Source organism: Sander vitreus, chromosome 6, assembly GCF_031162955.1.
Source record: "Sander vitreus isolate 19-12246 chromosome 6, sanVit1, whole genome shotgun sequence".
Lineage (NCBI taxonomy): Eukaryota > Metazoa > Chordata > Actinopteri > Perciformes > Percidae > Sander > Sander vitreus.
The window spans coordinates 4,784,666-4,811,545 of NC_135860.1; the positions used below are offsets into that span (position 1 = coordinate 4,784,666).

General features: G+C 41.4%; 1 protein-coding gene across 4 annotated transcripts in view; it reads left to right on the top strand.

Moving 5' to 3' along the window:
* Window positions 1-462: 462 nt before the first annotated feature.
* The window catches only part of agmo (alkylglycerol monooxygenase), a 70,105-nt gene continuing 43,687 nt past the window's right edge, over window positions 463-26,880 (top strand). Inside the window, exons 1-3 of one of the 4 annotated variants that reach the window (XM_078252169.1) lie at window positions 463-2,497; window positions 6,552-6,682; window positions 7,644-7,795. In XM_078252169.1, the coding sequence (XP_078108295.1) occupies window positions 2,378-2,497; window positions 6,552-6,682; window positions 7,644-7,795 (403 nt within the window). In that variant the 5' untranslated portion in view covers window positions 463-2,377. The remainder of the gene's footprint in view (window positions 2,498-6,551; window positions 6,683-7,643; window positions 7,796-26,880) is intronic. The other 3 variants (XM_078252171.1, XM_078252170.1, XM_078252168.1) reach the window with 3 other exon arrangements.

The following is a 26,880-nucleotide window of genomic DNA, read 5'->3' on the forward strand; positions in this document are numbered from 1 at the left end:
GGAAGCATACCAGTATAAATATATATTCATATTTGTAAGTCAGATTGTCTGGAATCTGGCAATATAATAACCATTGTGGTGGGATACACTGGCTAAGCAATTTACAAAAATGTCTGTGCTGACATAAATAGTTTACATAAGAATACATTATAATTTTGTCCCAAAGCTGGAGATCATGTAGAAATTTAGTTGCAATTTCAAAACCAGATTACCCGGGAACCGCTTGTTGTACCGATGCATGTGTTGAGTGAAGAGTTTGTGAAATATTTCACAGAGAGTAATGGTGTGCAGAGATTTATGCAGAATGCATATGATAACATTTCATGTAAGTTCAATGTTAATTTTCTCGCAAACCTGGCACTAATATCATTGGAAAGCTTAGAATCTGGTTGAGGTGGTTGTGCCAGACTCACGCCTTTGGCTGAGTCAGAGGGAGAGCAGGTGTGCGGTTGTGAAGAAGTTGGTAATTTCATGGCGCAGATTAACACTTTTGCATGCACTGTATCCGTGTCACATTCTCATTAGGGGCTGAGCCCCCCTAAAGGTCTGATCCTAGAATCGCCCCTGCTGCTACTTCATACTTGTACTCCACTACACCTCAGAGGGAAATGTTGTAATGTTTACTGCACTACATTTATCTGACAGCTTTTGCTTTATTGCTTCACGCTGGGCTTGTTTCTGCAACAGCTCATTGAGTATCGGATACAATTAAAACTATTGAGGAAATATTTTCCTTTTACATTGGTCCAGTATTAAACGAGATTGCAGTCGGCAACGGCGAAACAAGCTACAATGTAAGTTAATGGACGTCAATTGTCCAGCTTGTATTTACGTTCATAAAAGTGCTCGTTTTGCCGCTGACAGGCTCAGACTAATATTCTAAGTGTCTAACAACATTATGGAAAGGATTTCTGAGGAGGTTGCTTTTTTTAAAGATAAAAAGTCCGCAAAATTGCGTTCGCTAAACCCACCAGACTTCATGTAAATAAACAGTAATTTTAGCATCGTAAAATATGGACATTCTAGAACATATCTGAGCTCTGAGCAGCGCTTGCTCTGGCTTGAGTCAGCGCGACTATATGTTTGGTCAATGTTTTCTTTCTTTCATTCCAATTTCGTCAGTCACAGCCAAAACCGGGGACATCTGGTCACCCTATCCATGACCTGCACCCACACACTCTACACAGCCCTCTGAAGCAAGCTAACACCAAAGAATTTCTAATACGCCGTAGACCGGCTTTGCTAACACTGTTTGGCTAAGACATGCGCTCGATGGTGTTTTAAACCTCCATTGTCGCCTTCCAGGCAGCTAACCCTCACCTTAACCCTAAACATAACCATTGCCGCGCTGCCTGGAAGGCGACAATGGGGGCTAAAAGCACCAAACACCAAGACATGCTACTGCTAGCGCAAGGCTTCTACTTGCCAGTCATCAAAGCAAGTGAACAGACTTCACACGCCCACAAACATGTCAAAAACATTGCTTTGACGTGGATAAGCAATCAACTAATATTGAACCAAGCTAACCAGCCTATCTAAGTTAACTACAGTAATGCTATGCTAGCCATAATATTGCAAACACTGTCAGCATGCAGCCTAACCAACCACAAACCAAACTAGCCTCCTCAGCTACAAAGCATAAACCTCTATCTGTAACATCAACAGCTAACATCAGCTAACAAATACTGTACATAACTGTTGTTGGTCAACATCTGGCATCTGAAAATGTTTGCACAACTTTACAGTAACTTTGGAAAACAGCCTTGATTTAGCTCAATAACATGACCTATAGTCATCAAATACAATTTCCAGTAGGCTTAAAAATACCTTTATTTTGGTGGGTTAAAATGAGACATCCAGTGGGGAGGGTCAGGGAGCATTCCCTGTTGAGTAGCCTACATTTTATTCTTTTCATACTCAAGCACATCTTATATTTGAATCATTTATGAACACCACACAAAACAGTAAGAGTGTGTGACCCTGGATAACTTGGCAGTGCACTCTGCAAAACAGCTGTCACCACAGAGTCTCGCGAGATAAAAACGATACGAAGTGGGACACCTACCTATAAGTACCAGCCCGAGATAAACTAGCCTCCTGCAAAACGAAGCAGGATCTGTAGGTAAATGATCACAGTAACTGTATCCTGTAGCTTTAATCTGTCACGGACTCGGTTTACTGTATGAAGTTTCCTCCTCAGCTGGCACACTCTCAATTTCGCAACTGACTGACCTACTTAACTTACAACAGAGAAAAACAAAGTTCCTAAACGGCGAATAGAGAAATTCAAAGGAACGCCCCTCTCCTGTGAGAGCTAAATACCTGCACAGGTACACAACACCGACCGGAGACGTGGTAAACACGCTGCTGTCTGCCAATGGCTGGAGCTGTGGTGCCCGGCTCGGTGTCCACGGGGGTCCGGGCCATGTTTCTCATGCTCACACCGAACGAATCATCCTTTCAGAAAGTGGAAGATGTTCCCCCGTATGTGCAGCAGGTGGGTACAGCCTCGGTCACACTCACTTCCATCAATATGTGATAATTTGTTTACCTTTATTGTCATTTAGAAGTGGAAGAATAACTGAAAGCCTTAGTAAAACCACATAAGAGACATAGCCTAAATGCTGCATTCAAAAAGTAGGCTATTAATTAAAGCTTCAAAGATTACCGAATTTGTAGACTATACGTCTCTGAAATCGTCGCTTCATTTTTTGATTATTTTTAGACAAAATCGATAAAAATGAAAATAGCCTAATCGTTAGTTGTAACCATAGTATCAACAGTTAGTCTACTAATTATTACCCCCCCCCCCCACACACACACACCCCATAATTGGAGATACAAGGATTTTAAGCGACAAGGTGAAAAACCTTGCATCTCCAAACAGAGCTGTAATGATTATTTACAATATTGATTAATCTGCTGAATATTTTTTTTTACCCATTTTTATATGACATGTGATAACAAAAAGTGAAAAAGGGGTCTCCAATTTCTTGTTTTGTCTGACCAACTGTCCAAACCAAATTCAGTTCACAATACAATGATATAAAAAAGAGAAAAGCAGCAGATTGTCCCATTGAATCAGCTGGAACCAGAGATTTTTTACTGGAAAATGCCCAAAACGATTATCAAAATATTTGCATATTAATAATATGGCAGTGAACTAATCTACAGCCTTATTTTAGGGATTTTTGTACTTTCATATCAGTTGAAAGTGTACATGCTTCTCGACAGAATAAGAAAACTATACAACTCTTTCCCTTTCCACAACTACAAGAGTAGTGTCTAAATGTCATTATGTAATCAAGCCAAAGAAATTAAAAAGTTAAAATTTTGGAGAAACAAGATTATTACCCCCAGAATAGCTGGTTTATATTTATTTGCTAACTTTGGTAGGTTAAGCTTTATAGTCTTATTGAGATTAAGATATCTTTAAATCTAAACAAATCACATATAGACTCTGACACATACACACTCATTAAAACAGTCACAGATATCAATCCCGTATCTTGTGGATATAATCTGGGGATTTTTACTATGTTTTAGATAACACTCTGACTTCAGATAGACATCTAAATGCTCCTGAATGATTTCCCACTTCTACGTAATGCACAATTTAAAAACAAGTTTGGGGTTTATTCTTCTCCTTTCTGTCAGTTTACAGTGTCTCAGTTGCCAATTACTTAGGTTTAGCAGCACATGTTTGTTATGAGGTTTTATGAGGCACATCAGGGCAGGAGAACAATTACCCCCACAGCAGGAGTCCGTATAATCCACTACCAAATGTGACTAAACAAATTTGTAATTTCTGAAGGGCTTGATGGTGATAAAAGTTTGCATGGGTGCGTGTGATTTAGCCCTGTTTACAGTTTGTGATGTGTCATTAATTATTTTGTTCTCTGATCCCAACAGCCCAAATTAATTAGAAAAAACAAGACACAATCTTCTAATTTTAGGGTTGTTCGGAATTATGGGTTTGTTTGTTGTTGCCAGGTCTCTCAGCTATTCAGTAATTTGATTGCAAACAGTTTTTGTCAGACAGCAGTGAGAAAAGTGTATTGTCAGCCTGCATGTTGTCAGCCAACATCAGTCATCCGTGACCTTATAAAAAGGCTGTTTGGGGAAAATGCAGACATCTGGTTTACAAATGTCATCTTCCATGTAAGGCCAGCATTCAAAAAGAAAATCAAATAATTAGATGCCACAACAAACGGTCTACACAGGATGTAAGTACTGTATGCTGAATAATAAAATAGGCTTTATTTAGGGTGATTTTAGGTTTATTTGTAAAAAGATAAACACACAATTTTCTTGCATGCACATTTGCAGTGCAAGCAAGATCAAAAAGCGACTATTTAGGGGAAAATATTTCACTGAAACAAAGGAAAAACAAAGATGGATGACAAATTACATAAACTAAATGAAGAGACATGAGCAAATAAAATGTAGAAAGCAAAGACAAGCCTTTGTCCCTTGCCTTCCTTTTTTGCACAGCATGAGAAACAACTTGCCTTGCCAATTCATTTTGTCCCGCCCTGTCAAAAAAACGTGGGGCTGCAGAGGTAAAACTATCTGCTAGACAGGAGAGGAAAAACGAAGGCAAGGTTTTAGACTGGTGTCCAGAATGATAATCTCTCTCTCAGCGGGTTTGGAGGAGGTCTGCCTGCGCTGCGATCCCATTTGTTGGCTGCAGCTCTGCAGTCTGCTGCCAGATGTTGGGAACGTTGCGTGTGATCGCAGGTCCCTGGTGGTGCTCTCGCCTCTGCTTGTGCACACACACTCACATCACACACCTGCATGTTAAAGTGGAAGCATTCACATGTGGATATGCACACACATGGTTATACACATGTACTCTCAATTCTATTCACACACACACACACACACACACACACACACACACACACACACACACACATTTCCTCCCTCCCCACCTGCAGATGTGCGGTCTCGTCACGCCCTTCATTCCGCGCTCATGGCGGGGCCATGTGTCCCAGTTACGACTGCAGTCACTTGGTCAATGAGCACCTTCAAGCTAAAGCTAACCAGCAGGTCCGACACGCCGCTGAAGTCGCAGTCGTGACCTGTTTGCTAACCCCGTCCCTCACTAATTTGTTCCATGTTTGACAGACCCATTAAGAGGTTATTACATGCTTCCAGCACAGTTGGAAAGAGAGGTCTGTCACTGACTGTTTGCTTAGTGCTTACCATTTGTTTTGTCATAACTAGTTACTATGTAATCCATTCTTTACAAGTTTTGGAAAGTAGAATTTTGTCATTTGAACTTTTGTTTTCGCCATAAAAAAAAGATCATGTGGCATCTTTTTCTTTTTTGCTAATTTTTCATCAATTAAAATGAAAAACATCCTATGCATATTTTTCTTGATGGAGCACACATTGGTCAGCCATATTGCCCAGCATTTATATAAAGTTGGAAATACAGAAAAAACTGTTATTGTTGACAAAGAGGAACTTCTTAATTTAACTTTAGTCACTTAAATTAAAGTAATGATCTTTTAAAGATTTTTATTTATTTATATAAATGTCTGTTAAGTCACTATCTAGCCTATCGCCGAACTAAGTAACACAATGGCGATATGGCCCACTGATGAAAGCCCTTGCATTTGCAGTATTTCAAACTGGGTGTCAACTTTAGATGCCCGACATGTGTCGTCATCCAAAGTTGTCTGTGCAGTTTAATGGGCATTAACTCTGTCTGTTTGAACCACTAGTACAACAGATGAACAACTGTGTTAAAACATGTCTGGTTCTTTGATTAAAAGGCAAAGGTTTACAGAAAAATGTAAGAAGAGAAGTTAGCTACTATTCCCAACATGCATTTCCAATCACCAAGCTCATAATAGTGTTGCTGCTAACAACAACTTTAAGCTGAGGATTAAACTTTAGAAACCTGAAAATACATTCAACAATTTAAATCAGTTTAGTTTTGGGTGTGCCAAGCGTAACAGCCCCAGCCTTCTGGAACAAAAAAATGGTAATTGGCAAACTTGCACAGCAGAGAAGGACCTCTAAGTAAAAAAATAAATTGAGATAACTGTCTTTTTTTTCCTTCTTAGATTTAATTATTCTTAAAAGGTCAGCTAGCAAGCTTTACCTGCTAGCAAAATGTCATTTTGGCTACTTTAGCTAACAGGCTAACTAGCTTAACGCTATCTCTATTACTTTGTTTTGCTGTACTTTATCAGTGAACATCAAGACAACTAACTTTCATGGTGTGGTTTGTTAGCACTGATGTTTAAAGCAACCAATGAGATCATTTCTTCCACCAGTGCAGTTCTGCTCAGAAAAATGTTTGTGATTGCCAATACGCTGTGGCTTGACCAGTTGCTCCAGTCTGGTACAGTGAAACAAACAGCACGGATCACAAAACATGAAAGTCCTGCAAGCTTTTAGCTCATCTGCCAAGACAAATATCCAAGCTCAACACAACTGCTAAAAACAACAGTGGACTTGAAACTGTCTTGTTTTCACAGTATGGAATAGTGCTGAATCATATGTGTGTGTGTGTGTGTGTGTGTGTGTGTGTGTAGGCTACTCCTTTCTTTATAGGGCTGATGGTGCTGGAGCTGGTGGTGGGCGTGCTGAAGACAGGAGCCCCAGTGGTCACCATCAGTGATGGAGTCACCTCAATATCTGCTGGAATGATCTCCAGACTCCCACTGTGAGTGTTTAGGCAGCTCATAGTCGGGTCATACTGTAAAAAAAAAGAAATGTGCTACTTGATTTGATCTTTTTTTTAATCACACATTTGTATCTATATCATAGCTGCCTTTCCTGTTTCCAATAAAAAGTAAATGGCATCCGCGTGATTCGTGTAGATCAGAAAACACTTTTTTTGATTGTTGTAATTGCTGTTAAAAGGACCATAACCTCGTCCATAGTGAGGTGAGGTGATGTGGGCAACAGGAAATCGGTGCATCAGGTGGTACATTGTGTTATTCAGTTATAGTAGCATTATTGTGGAAAGCACCATAACCAATTTTTATCATAATTTGTTATTTGCTGGTATGATTTAGATGTATACAGTATACAGTACCTATGCAGGAAATAGCTATACTTAACTGTGTGCTAGAGCTGCAAAGAATAATCGATTAATTGATAAGTTGTCAACTGTTAAATCAATCGCCATTTTGATAATCGATTAATCAGTTGAGTCCTTTTTTTTTTTTTACAAACATTTTGTAACATTCTCTGATTCCAGCTTGTTAAATGGGAATATGTTCCACTATCTTCTCTCCTCTTTGTCAATAAACTGAATATCTTTGAGTTGAAACTCTGAGTTGGAAGACATTTGAGGACGTCATCTCGGGCTTTGGAAAACACTGATCAACATTTTTCACCATTTTCTGACATTTTATAGATCAAACAAATAATTGATTAATCGAGAAAATAATCAACAGAATAATCGACTATGAAAATTTGACGTTAGTTGCAGCCCTAGTGCTACAGTCAAACCTAAGCCCTTGCTCAAACGGACACGACACTCATAGGTGAAGCAAGAGCACCAGGACTGTCTGACAAGATGCACAATAGAACTGAACAGTACAACTGTAACATGAACAGCATATTGTACTAACACACTGTGGACTGACATAGAGCTCTGACTCTCCCTCCCCCCTCAGTTTGTTAATGAGAGGCTGTGAGCTGACTGCTTACATGTACTTGTGGAACCATTACCGCCTGGTGGAGCTGCCGTGGGACTCTGCCTGGACCTGGTGGTTCACCCTCCTGGGCACAGACTTCTGCTACTACTGGGTTCACCGCTTTGCCCACGGTACCAGCACAAGACACTCACACTGAAGTACACAACCCACAAAGCAGGATATAGGTATTCACAGCAGTAGTTATGTTGCCAAGTATCAATCGCTGTGCGGTTTCTGCACTGCGAATTAAGCCCAGTTCAGACCAAAGACTCACGATGAGACAAAACCGTATTAAAAACGATGCAGGGAAAAGTTGCAGCGGTCTGAACCGGCCCTTCTCAGCTCAACTCAAGCCAGCTGATGCCGTCGCTTGCTACTCAGCTTGTCGAGTGGCCAGAGGCTGGTTTTAGAATGTAAGGGACGTCACCTGTTTCAACAGCCAATAGCAAAGTCAGCTGGTAAAGTCAACTACTAACCATAGAAATAAAATGATCCATAATCCATTGTATTTCTATGTTACAAACCGTCAACTGGTCGAAATGGCAGAGTTTTAGACGGAGGCTCAATGAGCGCCCTTGAGCAGGGTATGTGGTTAAGTGAGCTAGAGTGGGATTAAAGAGAGGGAGCGACATTAGAACAAAGCAGTGAAACCGAGAAAACAAACGTTTTCACCGTTTCATCACTACTAGAAACGCAACTGTAGCAAGTATCTCACTATCACTATCCTCATTCATATTTTAGGACGCTACAAATTATATCTAGCTACAAAAAAGCCTGAAAAGTCGGAAGTCAGAACAGAAAGTACAGAGTGTCGATGCTATGGAGACGATACACTTGTTTCGTCGCATTGGTGCACACCGGCAGGTTTCAGAACGTTGCAGACTGGCACATTGCAAGTAGTTGCAAGTTTTACTCGTCTTTTCGCGAATCATCGGTCTAAACTGGGCTTTATATGAAAACAGGTATGCACCTCCTGAGCTTTAGTAGCAAACTCAAACATTTCAAGCATCAGCAATGTAACTTTTGTAATGCTTTTGTTCCTGGAAATAGCCTGGTCCCAAATAGCTAGCTCTTAGCAAACGATTTGTATACTCTGGCATTGCTAGGGGACGCAACTATGTCAAGGCAGGTGTATTGCTCAGGACCAAAGGAAGCCCAGTGTCAAGTGTGAAGGTGTTATGATGAGAAAAGCTGCAAGCAGCAATAACATGGGCCAAGCAATCGGCCCGTTGTGAACAGGCATGTTTTGTGCGGGCACGGCACTAATACTAACAAAAAACTACAAAGCCAGCTGATGATAAATGGTTGCAAAATCTTGATTTAGTTGCCACCCCTGCAGGGAGGAGCACACAAGATAGCTCACACATCATGCTGTCCTAGAAATGGCGGAGGAAGCAATTATTTAGAGTTACATGCAGCTGGTTTCGAGCTGTGCAGATGTGAGAGGCCGTGGTCTCCAGAGGGCTATGGTCTTAACTCTGATCTCTCACAGCAACAAGCTGTATACAATATAGTCACGACTCTAAAGCAGCGACGTCCTGCAGCATCACTATAAAAGCAGAAATAAAAAATATCTACCGGATACAGTATTTTGACAGTAGTAGCTCGACATCTTTTAAAAACCACTCTTCCAGATGCCAGATGCTCGACTGCCACACAGCACACTGGAAGAGAATTATTTATTTGGGGCCTGCACTGATGTTTATTTGTGTCACATCAAGCCGCCCGCCATCTAGTCCACGTAGTTTTGGCTGAAAGTCCAGAATCTGGCTAAACAGAAGCTGTGTGTTTAAAAGGTCTCGCCAAGAACTGCCCGACATGATTTTGAGGTGACAATGAGCATTGCCTCAGGATGCTCCGTGAGTTGGAGCCTCTATAGAGAGCCGAAGTCCCTCCCCGTCCGGTGGACCACCATGGGACTTTATTTCACAAAAATATGTATGGTAGGGAATAGGGAGAGACAAATAATTATATTGATCCAGTTTGAATAGAGCCATGGATTACACATATGATGTTTGTCAATTTAAAAGATAATTATGCAAGTGAAGAAAGTCACTGTCTTAAAACTGTTGAGACTGTGGTAATAAGTAATTAAAAAGACAACACATTTCAAAGTCCCATGGGTGACGTCTCCCACAAGCTACGATGTGTTTTGTACCGGGATGTAACGGCAGATCTTGCTCGTTCTTGAAAAGGAACTTGGAAGTTTGGAAGCTCACCTTGTTGAGCGTGAACCCCATGTACTAAGGGCGTTTTCACACCTGTAGTTTGTTTGCTTTGGTCCGAATCAGTTGGTGAGTTTGTAAACTTGGAGCGATTTTCCGTTCGGATTGGTTTGGTTTCAAGCCTACCATTCATTACAATAGTCATTACAAATCACGCAAGAACGTCCACTCCTGTTATTGGTCGGATGTGTCTGGGGGCGGGAGCAAGAAAGTAAATACAGGAAGAAGGTCCTGTGTTCTGGACTAGTGACTCTTTCTTGCATCTCCATCAACCAGCTCATTTCATTGAAATGATCAGACATTGTTTCGCGAGAGACGTTACTACGTATGCTCTGGTCACCGAGACTTCGCTCTGCCGGTGTCTGTCTCCAATTTTAGCGGTAGCTAGTTTGACCACAGAGATGCGAGTGACGGACGGCGAGCTTGACTGCAGTCTATTTCTGTAATAGAAACACTGCAAGCTGCTACAGTTTGCTGCTCTTCTGCATTGCAGATTTCTAAACACACCTGACTACAGAAGACATTAGCTCAGACTTGCGGAGTATGTATAATTGGTGCGGTTCAAGTACGGATCACATTCTCACCACAAACGACCCGCCCCAGAGTTCGATTGAAAGCATACCGAGACCACCTCTTCAAGCAGGTCTCGGTACGCCTGTTTGGTCCGCTTTTGGTGCGCACCAGAGTTTGATTGCCGCGTTCTCACCTCCCCAAACGAACAACACCAGCGGGGCAAATGAACTCTAGGTCGATTCAACCGAACTAAAAGAGGCAGGTCTGAAAGCGCCCTAAGGCTCAGTCCTTACTGCAGCGGCCTGGGTTTGATTCCAACCCGCGGTCCTCTGCTGCATGTAATCCCCCTCTCTCTCCCTCTATGTCCCCTCTGTCCCATCAAATAAAGGCCAAAAAAGATTCTTAAAAAGAAAGAGACGCTGGATAAAAGACATTAAGTAAGATAATGTTACATGTCTTGTGGAAGATAGCTAAGCTAGCTAGCTAACAAGCCGAGCATCAAGCAGGGTGACGTAAATTGTGCGAGACGATACAGTATAGTTCACTGAGCGGTTTCACACAAAACCAAGTTGTACTGTGACAAACCTGACTTTCTTCACTTGCAAAATTTTCTTTTAAAGTGCTCATATTATGCTCAGGTTCATCATTGTATGTCACGGTACAATGGCGGACTCAAATGCATGACTCAGACAGGGAATCACAGGTAAGTCTTTTATTGTTCGAAGAACAATGCAGGCGAAGGTACAAAAAGTGAAAATCGTAGTCAAAAAACAAATCAATAGTCGGGAAAACTGAGTGACTTACGTACAACTACAATCTGGCAGAGGTAAGTGGGACTGGTGAGTATTTAAGCATGGGGCTTGGGGAAGCTGAAAACAAACAGGTGAAACACATTAGGGGCGGGGACGGTAATCATGCAGGCGGGAAAGCAGACAAAGGGAGGAAGGGCAAGAGACCTGAATTGAGAGTAGATGATTATTCAGGAACGTTGGAGAGATCAGGAAAATTCGATGTTGGTTCCTCCAGACAGCCATTGGCGGAAACTGTCTCACTACCACCCACCTCAATGCGAGTGGCGAAACAAGTCTGTTTGCAGTTCTCTCCCCATTCCACAATCTTGCCCGAGAGCCAGTCAATGTGGGGATTGTGAGAGGTGAACCACGGAAACCCGAGAACCACCAGGTGCAGGAGAGTCAAACAGATGAAAAGTCATAGTCTCAGTGTGACCCTCCAAAAAGGTCATAGTCACTGGAGAGGTACAGTGACTAATTCTCCAGAGTAACTGACCGTCCAAAGCCGATGCCTCCAACGGTTTGGAAAGCAGAACAGAGTCCAATAGAAGTCTCCTGGCAAAGTTGGCGTACATAAGGCTGGTGTCAGTGCCAGAATCCATTAACACCGCCTGCATCAGAGAAACAGAACCAGTCAGCAAAGCGACTTCAACCTTGGGACGAGAGGGACAACTAGGAATACTTGTACGGCTCACCAGCGTCCTCTGGATTACTGATGAGCCCATCCTTTTACTGGACAGGTGGCGATGCGATGACCCAGCTGGGCACAGTAGAAACAGTATCCCTCTCTCATACGATGTTGTCGCTCCTCTGGAGAAAGGCGAGCTCTACCCAACTGCATCGGCTCCTCGGCTGCCATCGTCCCAGAATATGACGTCATCGGTCGGTGTAGTTCTGGCGCAGTAGAGGACGAGAACTGAAGGACTCTGGAAGAGGACGTCATCGGACGGTGAAACTCCGAAGCAGTCTGAGTGTGATGAGCAGTTCTGGATGACAAAGGCTCCCTCTGCTGGCATTGAAGTAATGCTACCATGAGACTCTTTCCCTCTCCAGCAGTCGTTTATCTTGATGGCAAGTGCTATCAATGCATCCAGATCTGCCGGTAAGTCCAATGGTGCCAAGTGATCCTTCACTTTAGCCGACAATCCACACAGGAAAGCGTCAGAGTAAAAGAGTTCCAACCGCTCTTGGCAGCCAGGGTACGAAACTCAATGGCGTAGTCAGAAACTCTTCGTCTAGCTTGCCGTAACCCCACCAAAGCACGAGCAGCCTCCCTTCCTGGAGTAACATGTTGGAAAATCCGTGTGAAAGTCTTAGTAAAACATGAATAGGAGTTACATACCGCAGACTTCTGGCTCCACTCAGCTGCTGCCCATGACTCGGCTCTCCCAGTAAGATGCGATGATCGGATCAGAGTCGGCTGCGTCCATACTGGCCAGATTGTACTGTCACGGTACAATGGCGGACTCAAATGCACGACTGAGACAGGGAATCGCAGGTAAGTCTTTTATTTATGCAGGCGAAGGTACAGAAAGTGACAAAATCATAGTCAAAAAAACAAATCAATAGTCGGAAAAACACTGGGAATACAAACACGAGGAATAACGCTGGAGAGAGTGATTTACTTACAACTACAATCTATCAGAGGTAAGTGGGACTGGTGAGTATTTAAGCATGGGGCTTGGGGAAGCTGAAAACAAACAGGTGAAACACATTAGGGGCGGGGACGGTAATCATGCAGGCGGGAAAGCAGACAAAGGGAGGAAGGGCAAGAGACCTGAAATGAGAGTAGATGATTATATCAAAATAAAACAGGAAGTGCAACCAAATAAACAAAACAAAATAAAAGCAGGAGCTGAACATGGCAGTATGTATAGGTTAGGGCTGCACGATTATGGCCAAAATGATAATCACGATTATTTTAATCAATATATTGATCACGATTAATTATCACGATTATTTGTTGATTTTAACCAAAACAAATTTTATTGTCACATAGGCTAATCATAACTGCTTTCACATCCATATTGTGCTACATTCCTCCTTTGTTGAAGGATACTATGAAGGAGTATGCCATTTCAGCTGTTGTGCAACTGCTTTCCAAACATGCGTGTTTGCCGTGAAAAGATACAAGCAACGCAATTTTCTGTTCACGTTAACGGCGCATGTTAAAATCCGGTGCCAGTATGGCAGCGGTGCCCGGTATCTACCGGACAAAATAGCAACGCGGATTACGGTGCCACTTAAATGTCTGCATTGCGCTTTGATGCTGCATGTCACGCTAGTTAACACGTTACACAGCAGCTAACATTAACCTACCATTATCTACAGTAGTAACTGGATTAAACACGGCTAAAATGCTGACAGTTAAACGGTGTAGTGTGACTGTATTTCACTGTTAGAGGATTCCAACAACGGGACGTACAACAGTCTGCTGCTAAAGCTATGAGCTAAAAGACTCAAACTAGCACTGGTCACTGCTGTTGTCTGAAAAACAACACAGACGGGACAACATGTTGCGTTTACTGGTAAACTGCTATCTGTTGTGGAATTTTCCTCACGTTACTCTGTCCTCTGTGACTGTCTACATCTAAACTAAGCTGCGCGATGCAGGGAACAACTCTGATTGGCTCATGGAGGCACGTGATCAGAGAGTGGTTTACGGAGCTTTGGAAAAAAAAAACTTTGATACAGAGCGTTCTATGAACGGAATGAAGCATTTTAAATATCGCTCGATCACGTGAATTTGATCGTGGGAAGCCAAAATCTTGATCGTGATTAAAATTTGATTAATTGTGCAGCCCTAGTATAGGTTATATCAAAATAGGTTTACATGGTTTAATTTTCAAAAAACATCATATTTTTGTTGTACTGCACATTGCTGCAGCTCCTCTTTTCACCCTGTGTGTTGAGCTCTCTGTTTTAGCTACAGAGTGAGACATCTCACTTCTGTTCCATCTTTGTTGGGAGTCGCACATGTGCAGTAGCTAGGTAAGGACTACTAGCCAGTCAGTTGCAGAGTATGAGGGAGTGCCATGCTAGCAACTAGCCTAGGCGAGCATTATAACGTGTTACAAAGTGACGCACGTTTGTCACGGAAGTAAAGGCAGGACTACAATAGAGCTGTTTGGAGCAGTTTGTGAACAGTGTTTTCTGTTGGAGATGGTAAGTCCCTTTGGGGTGGACTTTGGGCTTTTTCACTTTGTAAACCTATAACGTGCACAAGAAAGATATATAACACAATAAAGGAAAGGGAAAAAGCCAAAAAGCATAATATGAGTACTTTAAATTGATGGACATCATATGTGTAATTCATGGCTCAATTCAAACAGGATCAGGGGAGGGACTTCGCCTTTCTATAGAATCTCCCTGCTTCTAACATGCACTGAAGGTAGTGGGGACAGTCTTGGGCAGTGTCCCTGTTTAGGATGCTAGTTGCCTGAGGTTAGAAGCTCCTCCTGCGTCTCTCAGTGCTGGCCTGGTAATGTCCTTATATGTATGTATGTGCAAGATAAAGATCAAGGACAGTGAATGTATCAACGTGCATTGGCATTAACAAATCAATACTTGTAGCTGTGCACCCTTGAAACCAAAATAATTGAATCCAAAGTCTTCCTCAAACTGATAGTAAACTCAGTATGAACTTAATCGACTTTTCGACATATAGTTTCAGCCATAATCAAAATAAAAAAAAATAAAAAGATGCCAATACATTGAAGTCCTTGTTGCTAGATTAACTTTTTCCTGGCAACAAACATTTTTCTAGAAGAAAATCCCTGTACTTCCTTTTGCTTATTTTGTTCGTTTTGTGTATCTGCATGTGTTTTTGTTATTAGATGTATTTATTTTAGTTTTCTTGGTGAATATGTCAAAGTGTGTAATGTGTAGGTCGTTTTGTGACAAAATCAAACCAAACCAAACCCAATTCCTCAGTTGGAAAATTTTTTTTGGCATGCTGCTGTTGAAGCAAATTGGGGTGGATCCGTTTTTGTTAGTCATCCCTCATTCATTTGAGTCTGATTAATCATGTAAACAAAGCTCCAGAGTTTTGATAATCTAGGAAACCAGGCTAGGCAGCACACATTGGTTTTCCATGTGTGTGACCTTATTTTTAGAATTCCAGCTGTAATGTGTGTCCGAATGAAGTGTGTGTTCCTGCCATTCCTGCCCTCATTGTCTGACGATGCAGAGGAATGACGCTCACAGTATCGCATATCCGCTCGGTTTATTTGGTCGGAATTCTTTTATTTTTGAACTGCAGAATCATTTTTACATCTAAAAAAAAAAAACCCCCAAAAAAAAACCTTTCCACTTACTTTCATTTCCTCTCCTTCTAGCCTTTTGCCGTTGTTATTATGGAACGTTTTGGGCTCGCAGATAATTGTCTGGTGCTGAGTGCCCGCAGCGCTCACTCAGGATATAAGCTTTTCCCCTTGTTACCAAACTGAAGCGGTTCTCCCCGACCGCAGGAAAGGCTCGGCACGGTCCTTACTCGTCACTCTGGTCAGCCGAGGTCACATCGGTCAACTTGATTTTGACCTCCGGCTTTTTCTAGAGCAAGGTTCAACCAAAACCTTCCAGTGTGTGGGTTGGATGTTGCCTGTACTGAAGCACTGAGGAATGAGGCAGATGTAGGATGGTAGAAAGTATTTTCCAGCAGTTTAATGAGTGTCAAATTGTCATGTAACGCTGCTCTAGAAGTCTTATTTTATTGCACTCATATCTCAGAAGAGTTTTACAAGCTTGCCGGTTTTTGCTTCAAAACAGCATGAACACTGTGTCTATAATCCTTTTGTGTCAGAACATATGCATTATAAATCTTAATATTGCATAATAAGGGAAGGATTACGATAGAAAACTGCAAAAAGAGGCAAAAGTGATATTCTCTGCTGGGAAATACGAGCCCTTATTAGCCTCAGTGTAGAATATCATTTTTAGTTTGACCAGTTTTATGGCCCTTTGTTTCCCTCTCATGACTTCCACATGAAAGGACAGCTCGAAGATAATTAAGTGGAAAGTGCTTTGAAAGGTCGTCAGCCTGTGCAGATGCCATCTAGACGGAGGAGACATTACCGCTTGGCTTTGCTCTTGCCAGACGCTGTGATCTTAGAGATAACAACAGATTGAAAGGAAAGGAGGCTGCCCATGTCTGCAGGCTTTTGGATGGAATTCAGGATTCTGCATTGACAGAAATATTAGCAAAAAGCATGTGACTACACCATATTTGTGGCCTTTGTTTGGCATTAGGGTCTGCATAGACAGACACCAGAGGCAAATGAGGCTCCAAACTTCTAACATTTGAATGATCTTTGTGCACACAGACACAAATGAAGTGCTTGTTTATCTAACCTCTTTATATCAGTAATTGCTTAAACTCTTATCACTGGTGCATGTCTCAGAATCAATAAACTGCAGCTTTAGTGAGTTCTACTTTCATAATGATTCTTTGTTACTGCGTTTTTTTTCTTGTTTTTGAAGAAAAGAAATGTAAGTTTTCATTTTGCTGACAGATTGCTAGAAAGTGTATCTCCTCTAACCCCTGAAATAATATGACCCTTGCTCGTATTTAACCACCACTTAACCACATTTTCTAAACACAGTGGTTCAATAACCTGGTGACTGACGAAAATAGAAAATAAATTCCTATTTCGCCCACATTTTGTCTGCTGCCTTCCCTGTCAGACAGACTATATATGTCCAACACTTTCCTATTCTGAACCGGCCTGGAACCAGATGGTTTTGAGTGAGCAGGAGGCCGACTTGGTTCAGATGCGGCCATGTTGTTGACAGGCCTGTTGATTCTGTTTATTCTACCCTCATATCGCAAGCGCCACTAATAGCAGCTCTGCTCTCGGGCGGCATCTATATCCAGGCATGCCAGCCAGGCTGAGGCCATTAATCAGCCAGTCAGCTGTCCGTACTCTGATTATATGTGAGGTAATGCAGTTACGCTGCAGTCGTCTCCCCACACTGACTGCTGCTGCTCTGTGTTACACTTATAGCTCAGATTCATCAGAGAATCACTTAAAGGCTAGGGTTGGGCATCGTTTTGATTTCAACAATTCTGATTCCAATTCCGATTCTTCCTTTCGATTCCAGTTCGTATCGATTCTGATTCTTTGAGGGGTGGAGTGTTAATGGGTCACATGCTTATTTCACAGATAAGAGGAGATTTTTATTTTGATTCAATGGTGGTTTACAGTTTTACTGGGCTTTTTCAATGTAAAGTAAAGCCACACTTGAGTGCCGCTTACTGTGCTCCATGGCTGCAACACAACAAGCCTGGAAATATGGTGGCTGCTACAGAAACCAAACCTTGCGCATGTTCAATTTGGAACCCATGATCGGATTCGAAACCAAATTTTTCCAAACGATTCCAATAAATAAACGATTCCATTGAAATCGTAATTTTTGAAACGATTCTAAGATGGAACCGGTTCTCGATGCCCAATCCTATTAAAGGCCCTGTGAAATGGTAGCATCATTTCCTTAATGTGATGTGTTGAAACTGGATAGTGATGGGTTGATTTTAAGTGTAAACCAATCAACCAATCAGCTGCTAGTTATTGAGAGAAAGGCAGTTTGATCCGACTGGAAAGGCAGAAATTTGGGATTGTTGAAAATGTTTTGATGCCGTTTTGTTTTGGTTTACCCATCAGTGCAGATTGTTGACGGTCATGAGAGGAACATGGAGAATTCTTTGGACGGCAATCAAACACTGTGGTCTATGTTTGTACTCGAAGACACATCAGCCAATTTAGAGCTTCAGCGACCAAACGCAGGCTTCGTCAAACTTTTAAACCAAAATCCCACACTGTGACTGCTGCTATGACACATTTACAAACCGACCAATAAGAATACAACATGAAATGATGCAGAATACTCTGGAAGTTGGCATAATGCTACTTCTAAAAACATTTTCCCTCTTTTCCCGCAGTGACGTGCTTCATAGTCTCCTCATTAGTCTTTTCAAAACACGGAAGCCGTGCTGATAGATGACTCCAGTTGATGTCTCTGTTTGAATCTGTTTTTTTTTTGTTCGTTTTTTTTACATCGTATTGCTACGACAGACATGACATGCCTCAAAATCTATATCGTACAGTCTGAAACAGTGTGATATGCAATTAACTTGTGAAATTGTTGTTATCACACATTCCGAAAGGGCCTTTAACAGCATATTGTTTGCATGTGTCAGGTGCTGCAAGAAAACAGTCTGAAGCCACAAAATCATGTCCCTCCTTTTTTCCAGTCGGTCTCTGATGTATTGTACCTTTAGTGTATTTTGTCTTGCTGATTCTTTCTTGTCATACCTCTCCTGCCCTTTAGTTCAGTTCCTCTTAAGATTATTATTTCTGTTTTGCCTGCAAAGCCTGATTGTTTCCTATGTTCCTGATGTCCTTGATTTTTATATATATATATATATATATATATATATATATATATATATATATATATATATATATATATATATATATATACACACAACAATGAAAATAGAAATCGGGAAGGTGGCAGCCAAATAAATGAATATAAAGCTAAGTTTGGAATATTCATATAAGTAGTAATAATAATAATAAGTGACATCAGGGCCTCCCCTTCTTTCAGAATACTAGCTCTGTATATGATATACGAATGAGTTAAAGTTAATAACAATTGTGTGATTGTGGTGAAATAAGTTGTTTTGGGCAATATAAAAGCATATGAAAACGGACAGGAAGTTCCTTCAAAAGTTTAAAAACTGTAAAAACATATCATTCCAAAAATTTGACAGAAAATAAGGTGTGTATATATATATATATATCGTCAGAAGTTTGGAAATCAGTTTGTCCCTGTTGAGACGACCCTCAGCTCCCTCAGGTCCCCCTTTTTTATGCTATCTAGCACCTTACTACATCCTCTATATCTGTTTGCTGATGTGTCCACACCCCTCCCATGCCTTTGGCATTGCAGACAGCAGCAGTTATTAAGACAAACAGATGTGCTCAGCACTCCTCCGCTGTCCTCCGTCCCCGAGGAGACGCAGCCGATGTGGATGTTATTGTTTAAAGGTCCTCCCGGCGGTGTTGCAGGCCAGAGGTGGTGGGGGTGAGGGGGGGGTTAACTTGCCCCCGGGCGGCCAAGGCTCTATAAATCTTTACCGTGACGGCAAGTTCCTGGCCCGGTGCAGGTTGCAGTGCCGACAAAAGAATCCGGGCCCCCACTGTTTTTGCTGGTTCTGTCGGCATGGTTGGGTCAGGATGTGGGGTTCTCGCTCACGGCAGCAGAAGAGACCAAGTGAAAGGCCTCATGGGAGGCAGAGATAACATCAACAGTGATCTATAGGTCACTGTGCTCTCACTCTCTGTCTGCTGTGTGTGCGATGAAAGAGAGAGAACGTCTACTGAGAGAGAGAGACTGGTCTGTTTGAACCTAGACCACCTACGTCCACAGAGCCTGAATGCACTGCATTTAAGCAAAGTGTAGAAAAGAAAAGTGTGTTATGATCGTTGAGAGGGTCGCTGAGCTCAGCAGAGGCCACAGTCCGGCTGTCTGCTGCCCTCGTGTGCTCCCCTCGCTACACGGACAGACTTCCCTCTGTCAATAGCTGACAGACGGACAAACCTCCACTGATTGGAGGAAGTGTGAATATGAAGGATGACTATGAGTGGTAATGCCTCACATGTGGATTACTTTAAAAAGTTACACCGTTTTTTTTTCACAACCTGGGTGTGTTAGTTCTCACCATTCATCATTTAACCTTTTTGTTAAGCAATGTTAACTGGTGGGATCTATGGACAAGGTAGCATTGGTAGAAAGGAAGTTCAATAGGTCAAAGAATTATCACAAAGGTTGTAAACCAGTCTCCAGTTTTGCCAATAAAATCTTTCTTGGAAAAATTAAAATTACCATCAAACTATCTTTTGTATCTATCTATTTTTTTTTGTTGACTTTGCAGAGCTACAGTACTTTCTGTTACTGTAATTGTTAAAACACGATTGCACTATTGTACTGGATGTTTTGGGTGTGAAATTAAGCAGAATTTTGAAACAGAAGTAACTATCTTAAAGACTCCTTATTTTAGACTTTAGACTCATTTCTTTGGTGTTTCTAAACGTCACTCTCCAGTACCACTGTGTACTAAGACACCTTTCCCCTTCCATATTCTTTTTTGTGAATTTTGAATACTTTCTGTAGTTTGTGCCGTTTGTTTTGTCTGTTCAGCAGAGGTTGCTGCCCATGCCGACTAGCTGGTTCTTTTCTTCCATATTCTAATGTAACTACTGCTGTCGCCTCTGCTGGAGTATGAAGTAAATCTGTTGCTTTTATATTTTCTCGATTAGTCATTTAATCTACCCAAGAAAGAACCACCTAAAATCTATGGAAGATTTAAAATGCCTAAATAAAAATGAATAAAGTGAAATAGAAAACACACTGTTATATGTTCATTGCGTTTTACATATGCATTTACTGTGCCATAATTAAGTTTTGGCATTGGTAATGCGTCTCCTTTTTAGAAAAGAAAAACTGACCTGAAGCTCCTTAAGGTAATTAATGACAGTGTTTTGCTTGAAGTATTGGCAGGTTTAAGCTGCCCTCTACTTGACAACAATGGGATGCAGTACTCCTCTCCACTTTGTTTTCTGTGTTCACAATTCATGTCACAATGAAAAACAATTATTAGACAGTTATTGGATACAAAAAGCTAAATAATTGCCCTTTTGACCTGTTTTTTATTTAATTATGACACTGTGAATGCATACTTAAAATGTTACAATGGGTGTTGTTTTTCACTTTATTTCTTTGTTTTTTTTGTTTTTATTTAGGCATTTTGAATCTTCCATAAACTCTGGGTTCTTATAGCATCAAACATAAAAACGACCCTGATTGCTCCTTTGTCTTGCAACAGAGAGTGGTAAAAGAGAGAGCAAAGAATAAAACCGTTTCATATCTATGAGTGATTTGGATTTCAGTTGGTTAGAATTATTATAAGGGTTAGTGATAGAATGTTGTTTATATTAAAATATAATAGAAAAGGCCATTTTACGTCACCCTTCACTTTCTATACATAGTTTTTACACCCTGTTTGTGAGAGCTGTAAGTGGGCCTGACCAGGGTTAGTGTGTTTAGTTTAGTGCGTGTGACTGAGCTGTGTGGACAGCATGAAGTATGGCAGCGGCAGAAGGGAGTTGGCCGACTGTCCCACCGAGTCCAGCGCGCGCTGTTTGGGTTGGCACCCTATCCAAGAGCCCTCCAATCCAAACACTGGAGGGCTGTTCACAGGCCATTAGCGCTGTGATTGACAAGGCGTCCCACCACTCAGAGGGCTGCACATGAAGGACACTGTGTGTCAGTGCCAGGAGTTTGTCGCTGAGGGTGATGATTTGGCAGGTGATTGATGTAAATGTAAAAGCATTTCATTAGCTTTTGGTGGCTAAAGAGAGTGGATTTGAACCTTCTTCTATATGCTGATTATTTTTCTTTTTCACAAGTCATACTTTCTTTTTATGGCAGCATTATCAAGGCACAGATTGATCATAATCGGCACTCACTGTACTGCAGACCCACTGGAGCTGAATTTATAGAGCTCAATAGGACTTTGCTTTCTTGCGTTTATACGACTCTGGTTATGTAAGCACTGCTCCTGACAGGGTTGAAGTGGACGTAAACAGACTCTGTTAAAGTCTAACTCAGTCACGTAACATGACTGATGGTGACTTATAGGCCTTGATTATGTGTCATGATACAATTCAGCAGTTTGACCTGAAGTCTGCTGCCAGACCTCTTCTCGCAGCATGGTGAATCCTGGTGGTGAATACTGGAACAACATGACCAGTGGTGGAAGAAGTACAAATATCACACTGTGAAAATACTCTGTTACAAGTAAAAGTCCTGCATTGAAAATGTTACTTAAGTAAAAGTATGTAAGTATCATCGGGAAAATGTAGTTGGTAAGTAATTATTAAAAGTACTAAATGCAGAAAAATCCTCACATTTTAGAAACTGGAAACAATCCAAACAGTTCTGTCATCAACCAAGTATTTAATCGTCTAATCATTTCTTTTGTTGGGTAGTTTATAATAAAACATATTTTTTTTAAAAGTACATGTGTTTTGTGTGCAAAAATCTTAACCTGTAAAGTAGTTTTTTAGGATTATTGTAGTGGAGTAAAAAGTACAATGTATCTCTCTGAAATGTAGCGGAGTAGAAGTAAGTAAAAAGAAAAGACTCAAGTAAAGTACAAGTACCTCAAATGTGTACTTTAAGGTTAACTACAGTTTTTTTCAACCCTATTTTCCTTTGTTTTTGTGTCTAAGTGACTGATGGGAACAACAATCTTTGAAATTGGTCCAGTATTAAGCAAGATCGCTGCAGTCGGCAGCGGCGAAACAAGCTACAATGTAAGTCAATAAGGCAATTGTCCAGCTTGTTTACCTTCACAAAAGTGCTCGTTTTGCCACTGACGGGCTCAGATTAATATTCTAAAAAGTGTCTGACAACAAGGATTTCTAAGGAGGTCGACCTTTCTGTTAAAGAGTAAGATCCTTTTTTTTAAACATAAAAACATCCGTGAAATTGCGTTGGCTAAAGCCACCAGACTCCATGTATATAAACAGTAATTTTAGCATCGTAAAATACACTTCATTCAAAGATGACAGAAACAAAATAAAACTATGAAAAGCTGTTTTGGGTCGCCTTTCCACTTTTCTTACCATCACAACTCTAGTTTTGGTTGAAATAAACACATAGTTTACCGATTTACATATGAAAATATGTTGGCTCTATACACGCTAAAAGTATTGCTTTTTTAAATGGAGTCTGGTGGGTTTTGCGCTAGTGACTACAGAGCTGTTTCTGGTTAAACAGAAAGGTCTCAAAGAGGTTATTAACTTAACGGTTTATCTCTGAAGGGATTTTTTCCATAATGTTGACAGACACTTGACAATTAATCTGAGGCTGTCAGTGGCAAAATGAGCACTAAAAAAAACAGTAGTTACTCTTCAAGTGCCAATGCGTTAGCTGAATTTTACGGAGCTATCAGTGAGCTCCAAAGCGCACATCCGGTTGGACTATTTATTGTTGCTGGTGATTTTAACCATTCAAGTCTCAAGAAAGTTCTTATATTCTACCTTCACCTCACGGTGAACCTAACTTATAACAATCAGTGCTCTGTTACAAGTCTACTTATGCCCTGTCTTTTGTTGTCTGTCTGTCCTGTCCCATGTCTGTCTTAAACGCTCTACTTTAACTAGTAATTGCACTTTATGTATGGTCTATAATGTGTGTGCACTAAATTTAGTGCACACACATTGTCTCCTATGTCGTTTTTATATAATGTCGAAATGTCGTTTTTATATATTTTAAATGTGTAACACCACTTGAGCCATGGTGAAATGTTTTTTCGTTTCACTATATGCCGTGTATATGGTTGAAATGACAATAAAACCCACTTGACTTGACTTGACTTGACTGTCCTCTGTGACAAGTAGGCATGGCTTGGGAGGGGCCTGGGAAGGAAGAGAAGCAAGTGCATTCTGGGAGTTGTTGTCTTTCATCCACATGAGCCAAAAATACATTTTCTGGCTTTTCTCGGTCTAGAAGGCACCAACTTCTAAAATAATTTCACATTTCTACTACATAAATGACCCAATTTAAATACATATTCATCTTTCCAGCAGTGAAATATGCCTTTAAAAAGGTCAAAGTCTCTTTCCAGAAACAATGTCCCCGTTGCTCTGGATACTGATGCTTGTGAATTTTTTAATGTCGTGGGCCCTGCTGAATCGCCACCCACATTGCCGATTTGTTCAGTGGTTCACATAGGTGTGGTGTTCTACCCATTGACTGTTTTACTCCAGTTAGAGGAATAGTATGCATAGAATAACATACATGTGCATGCACACCTACCGTACATTCATGAAAAATGGCAACAGAAATGGCGAGGAAGTGTGGAGGAAATAGACGCCGCTGTACAGGTTGTAGTAAGTTGATTTACATAAATAACATAAATAATAACTCAGCTACAACCGCAAGTACAGCTTCTGTTTCAAATGAAAATAACGTCAGCCGGACACACACCTTACTTGCTACTGATTTGGTTACTGGATACTAGATACTGGACATTGGTTTGGATGAAACAAAACAAATTACCTCTCCTTGAAAGTGAAGTGAAACAAAAGAGCAAGACAAAGAAAATTCCAGGATGTTTGTTTTATCCAAAATTGTTTGTCAGTGATTCACACGGCTGTTTTCCGATCTGCCAGCGCTATGGTTACAATCTGGTTGTTCAGGAACAATTGGTAGGAAATTAAATTAGAACAGAATCCTCTGATGTCAAAGTTGCACGCCCTGACCTTCTCCTGAAAAGGTTTTGTGTTGCTAAAACAAGGTTACTGCTACTTCCATCTTTGTTCCAGACAGACAACAGTCATAATTCACACAACCACTTGAGTTCCTTATAATGTAAACATAAATATAATGTTTTAGGTATTTGAATAATCGACTAATGCTGTCATTTTTATTATGAGAAGAGTCTCATATAAGAAGTCATAACTGTCTATCACCTGATTAGCGTGCACTCATGCTTGTTATTCCTGAGAAAGAGTGATTTGAAGCTCGCTGGAGGCCAGATGGAAGTGCCGTCCTCAGCGTTTCTCTGCTCTTGCTGGGAATGCAGACTCTGTGGCATTGGTTCTCACCATTAACGGGGCTTCCCTTCTGAATAGGCCCTGCCAAACTATGCAGTGTCCCGCCGAGTCCAGAGATGAGGACATGGGCTTGCAGTGAAGCCTAGCGGTTTCTACTTCCTATCAATGACATGAAACATCAATCTTAGCCGCCCTTAGTCCTGGAGCCTGCCAAGCACGATTCCAGTGAGAAGAAAAAAAGCAAAAGACTCAGGCTGTTGGAATTAAACAAAGGGTGGATTATCCCCGCAATATGTCTCTTAGCAGGACAGTTCATCTCTGAATCCCCCATGGTTCAGAGCGGAAGAAACGTCATAATTTTAGTGCCTGACTGCTGCAGATGCAGTCAGTCTTCTTTTGTTTTTACTCCTCTCCTCTCACACTCATGCCTTGTCTGCAGACCCTGTCGCTTCCATTTCCCCTCAATCTAAAATACACCATTTGACACTGGATGTGACACTTCCAAAAGCATTCCCTGTGACATTTACTCTCTCACACCCGCTGAAACCCAGCAATAACCCTGTTAAATAAGCGAGGTGTGGAGTATATCTCTGGAGCAGTAGTTTGCTCTTGGAGTTCCTCGGGGTTTCCCCCCGAGCGCTTGAGGAAGTCCACCTCAGTTTCACTGATTGGAAACGTGTCCGGACAGATCGTGGTGCTCCTCTGCTGCTCACACTGCACACCTTCAGTTCTCAGCAGTGTGTTTGTTCAGGTGCAGTGGACCATCGGCCCATCGGGTTTGTCGACTGCCTGGCTCGATACAGTTCACAAGTTTATTAAATGGCAAGAGAGGAGGAGTTTGAGATGGGGCTTTTGAATGTGTGTGTGTGTGTGTGTGTGTGTGTGTGTGTGTGTGTGTGTGTGCTAGCCTGGCTCCATCCAAAGGTGACAAAATCAGCTAATTTGCACCACTCAAGCTCACTAATTAATCAATAGTAAACCTTGTTTTTTTCCGTAAAATGTAAAAACGACAGTTCGCTGTCTTACAGGGGGTTATTGGCAGTTGCCAATCAACCAGTGGATAGTCAAGGAAGTAACAGAACTGGGCCAAGAAATAATCTGGCACATAACCCCCCACAAATTTTTACTCTTGTGTTTTTGTACTTATTGAACAAACAAGATGCAACATGTTTTTTGTTACTTTTGGACAGAGCCAGGCTGACTGTTTCCTAACGTTTTCAGTCTTTATGCTAAGCTAAGCTAACCGACTGGTGGCTGTAGCTAACATGATCTCCTTCAGAAAGCGAATAAGCTAACTTCCCAAAACTTCTCGTCTGAAGCAAAAGGCACTTGAAATGGTAAAAACCTCATCATCAAGCTAACACACACATTCATGCATGCCATGTGTAATAATAGAAGTTTAATTGCTTGATAATTGACCCCTTAATCACAAATCCCATCACGCATCAAGGCTGCTTCATAAAACTTAAGCCTCATTTAATAACTTGGGCTGCTTTTATTATAACAAATACATCACTATACATAGTGTATATGGAGCTTTGTGGTCCTGCAATATTCGAAGATTACTGTTCTCTCTTGTACGGCTGCAGAGGCCAAAGTGGACGGGAGGTGCCAAAAAGCACAGACTAGACGGGGTGGTCCGGAAACAGCCCGAGATCCAGTGAAACTTAACAAGCATGTTCCCTTTGGATGTTAAAATGAAGTGTAACACAGATATTAATGTAGCAAGTATCACAACACAGCAGAGGAATGTAAACTGGAGCACTGGGACATCAGGCTGGACGCTAACCAGCTGCAGCCGAATACCCCCTCCGTCATAACAGCCCCCTCCCCCTCCTCCTCGTCCAATGGCCAGCTACATTCAAGCCTCAGCTTTTCATCACGGCTGGCCAGGAGCGGGACCCAAATAACTCCTTCTGGGGATGAAAGTATCTAGTTACTCATGTGGGGAGGTTGATTTTTGAGATAAATCACTTGTGGTGATGTAAAAGCAGCTGAATGTGTGTGAGGGTTCAAGGCCTGTATATATTGTATATGAACAGTTACATGGCTGCTGTTAGAT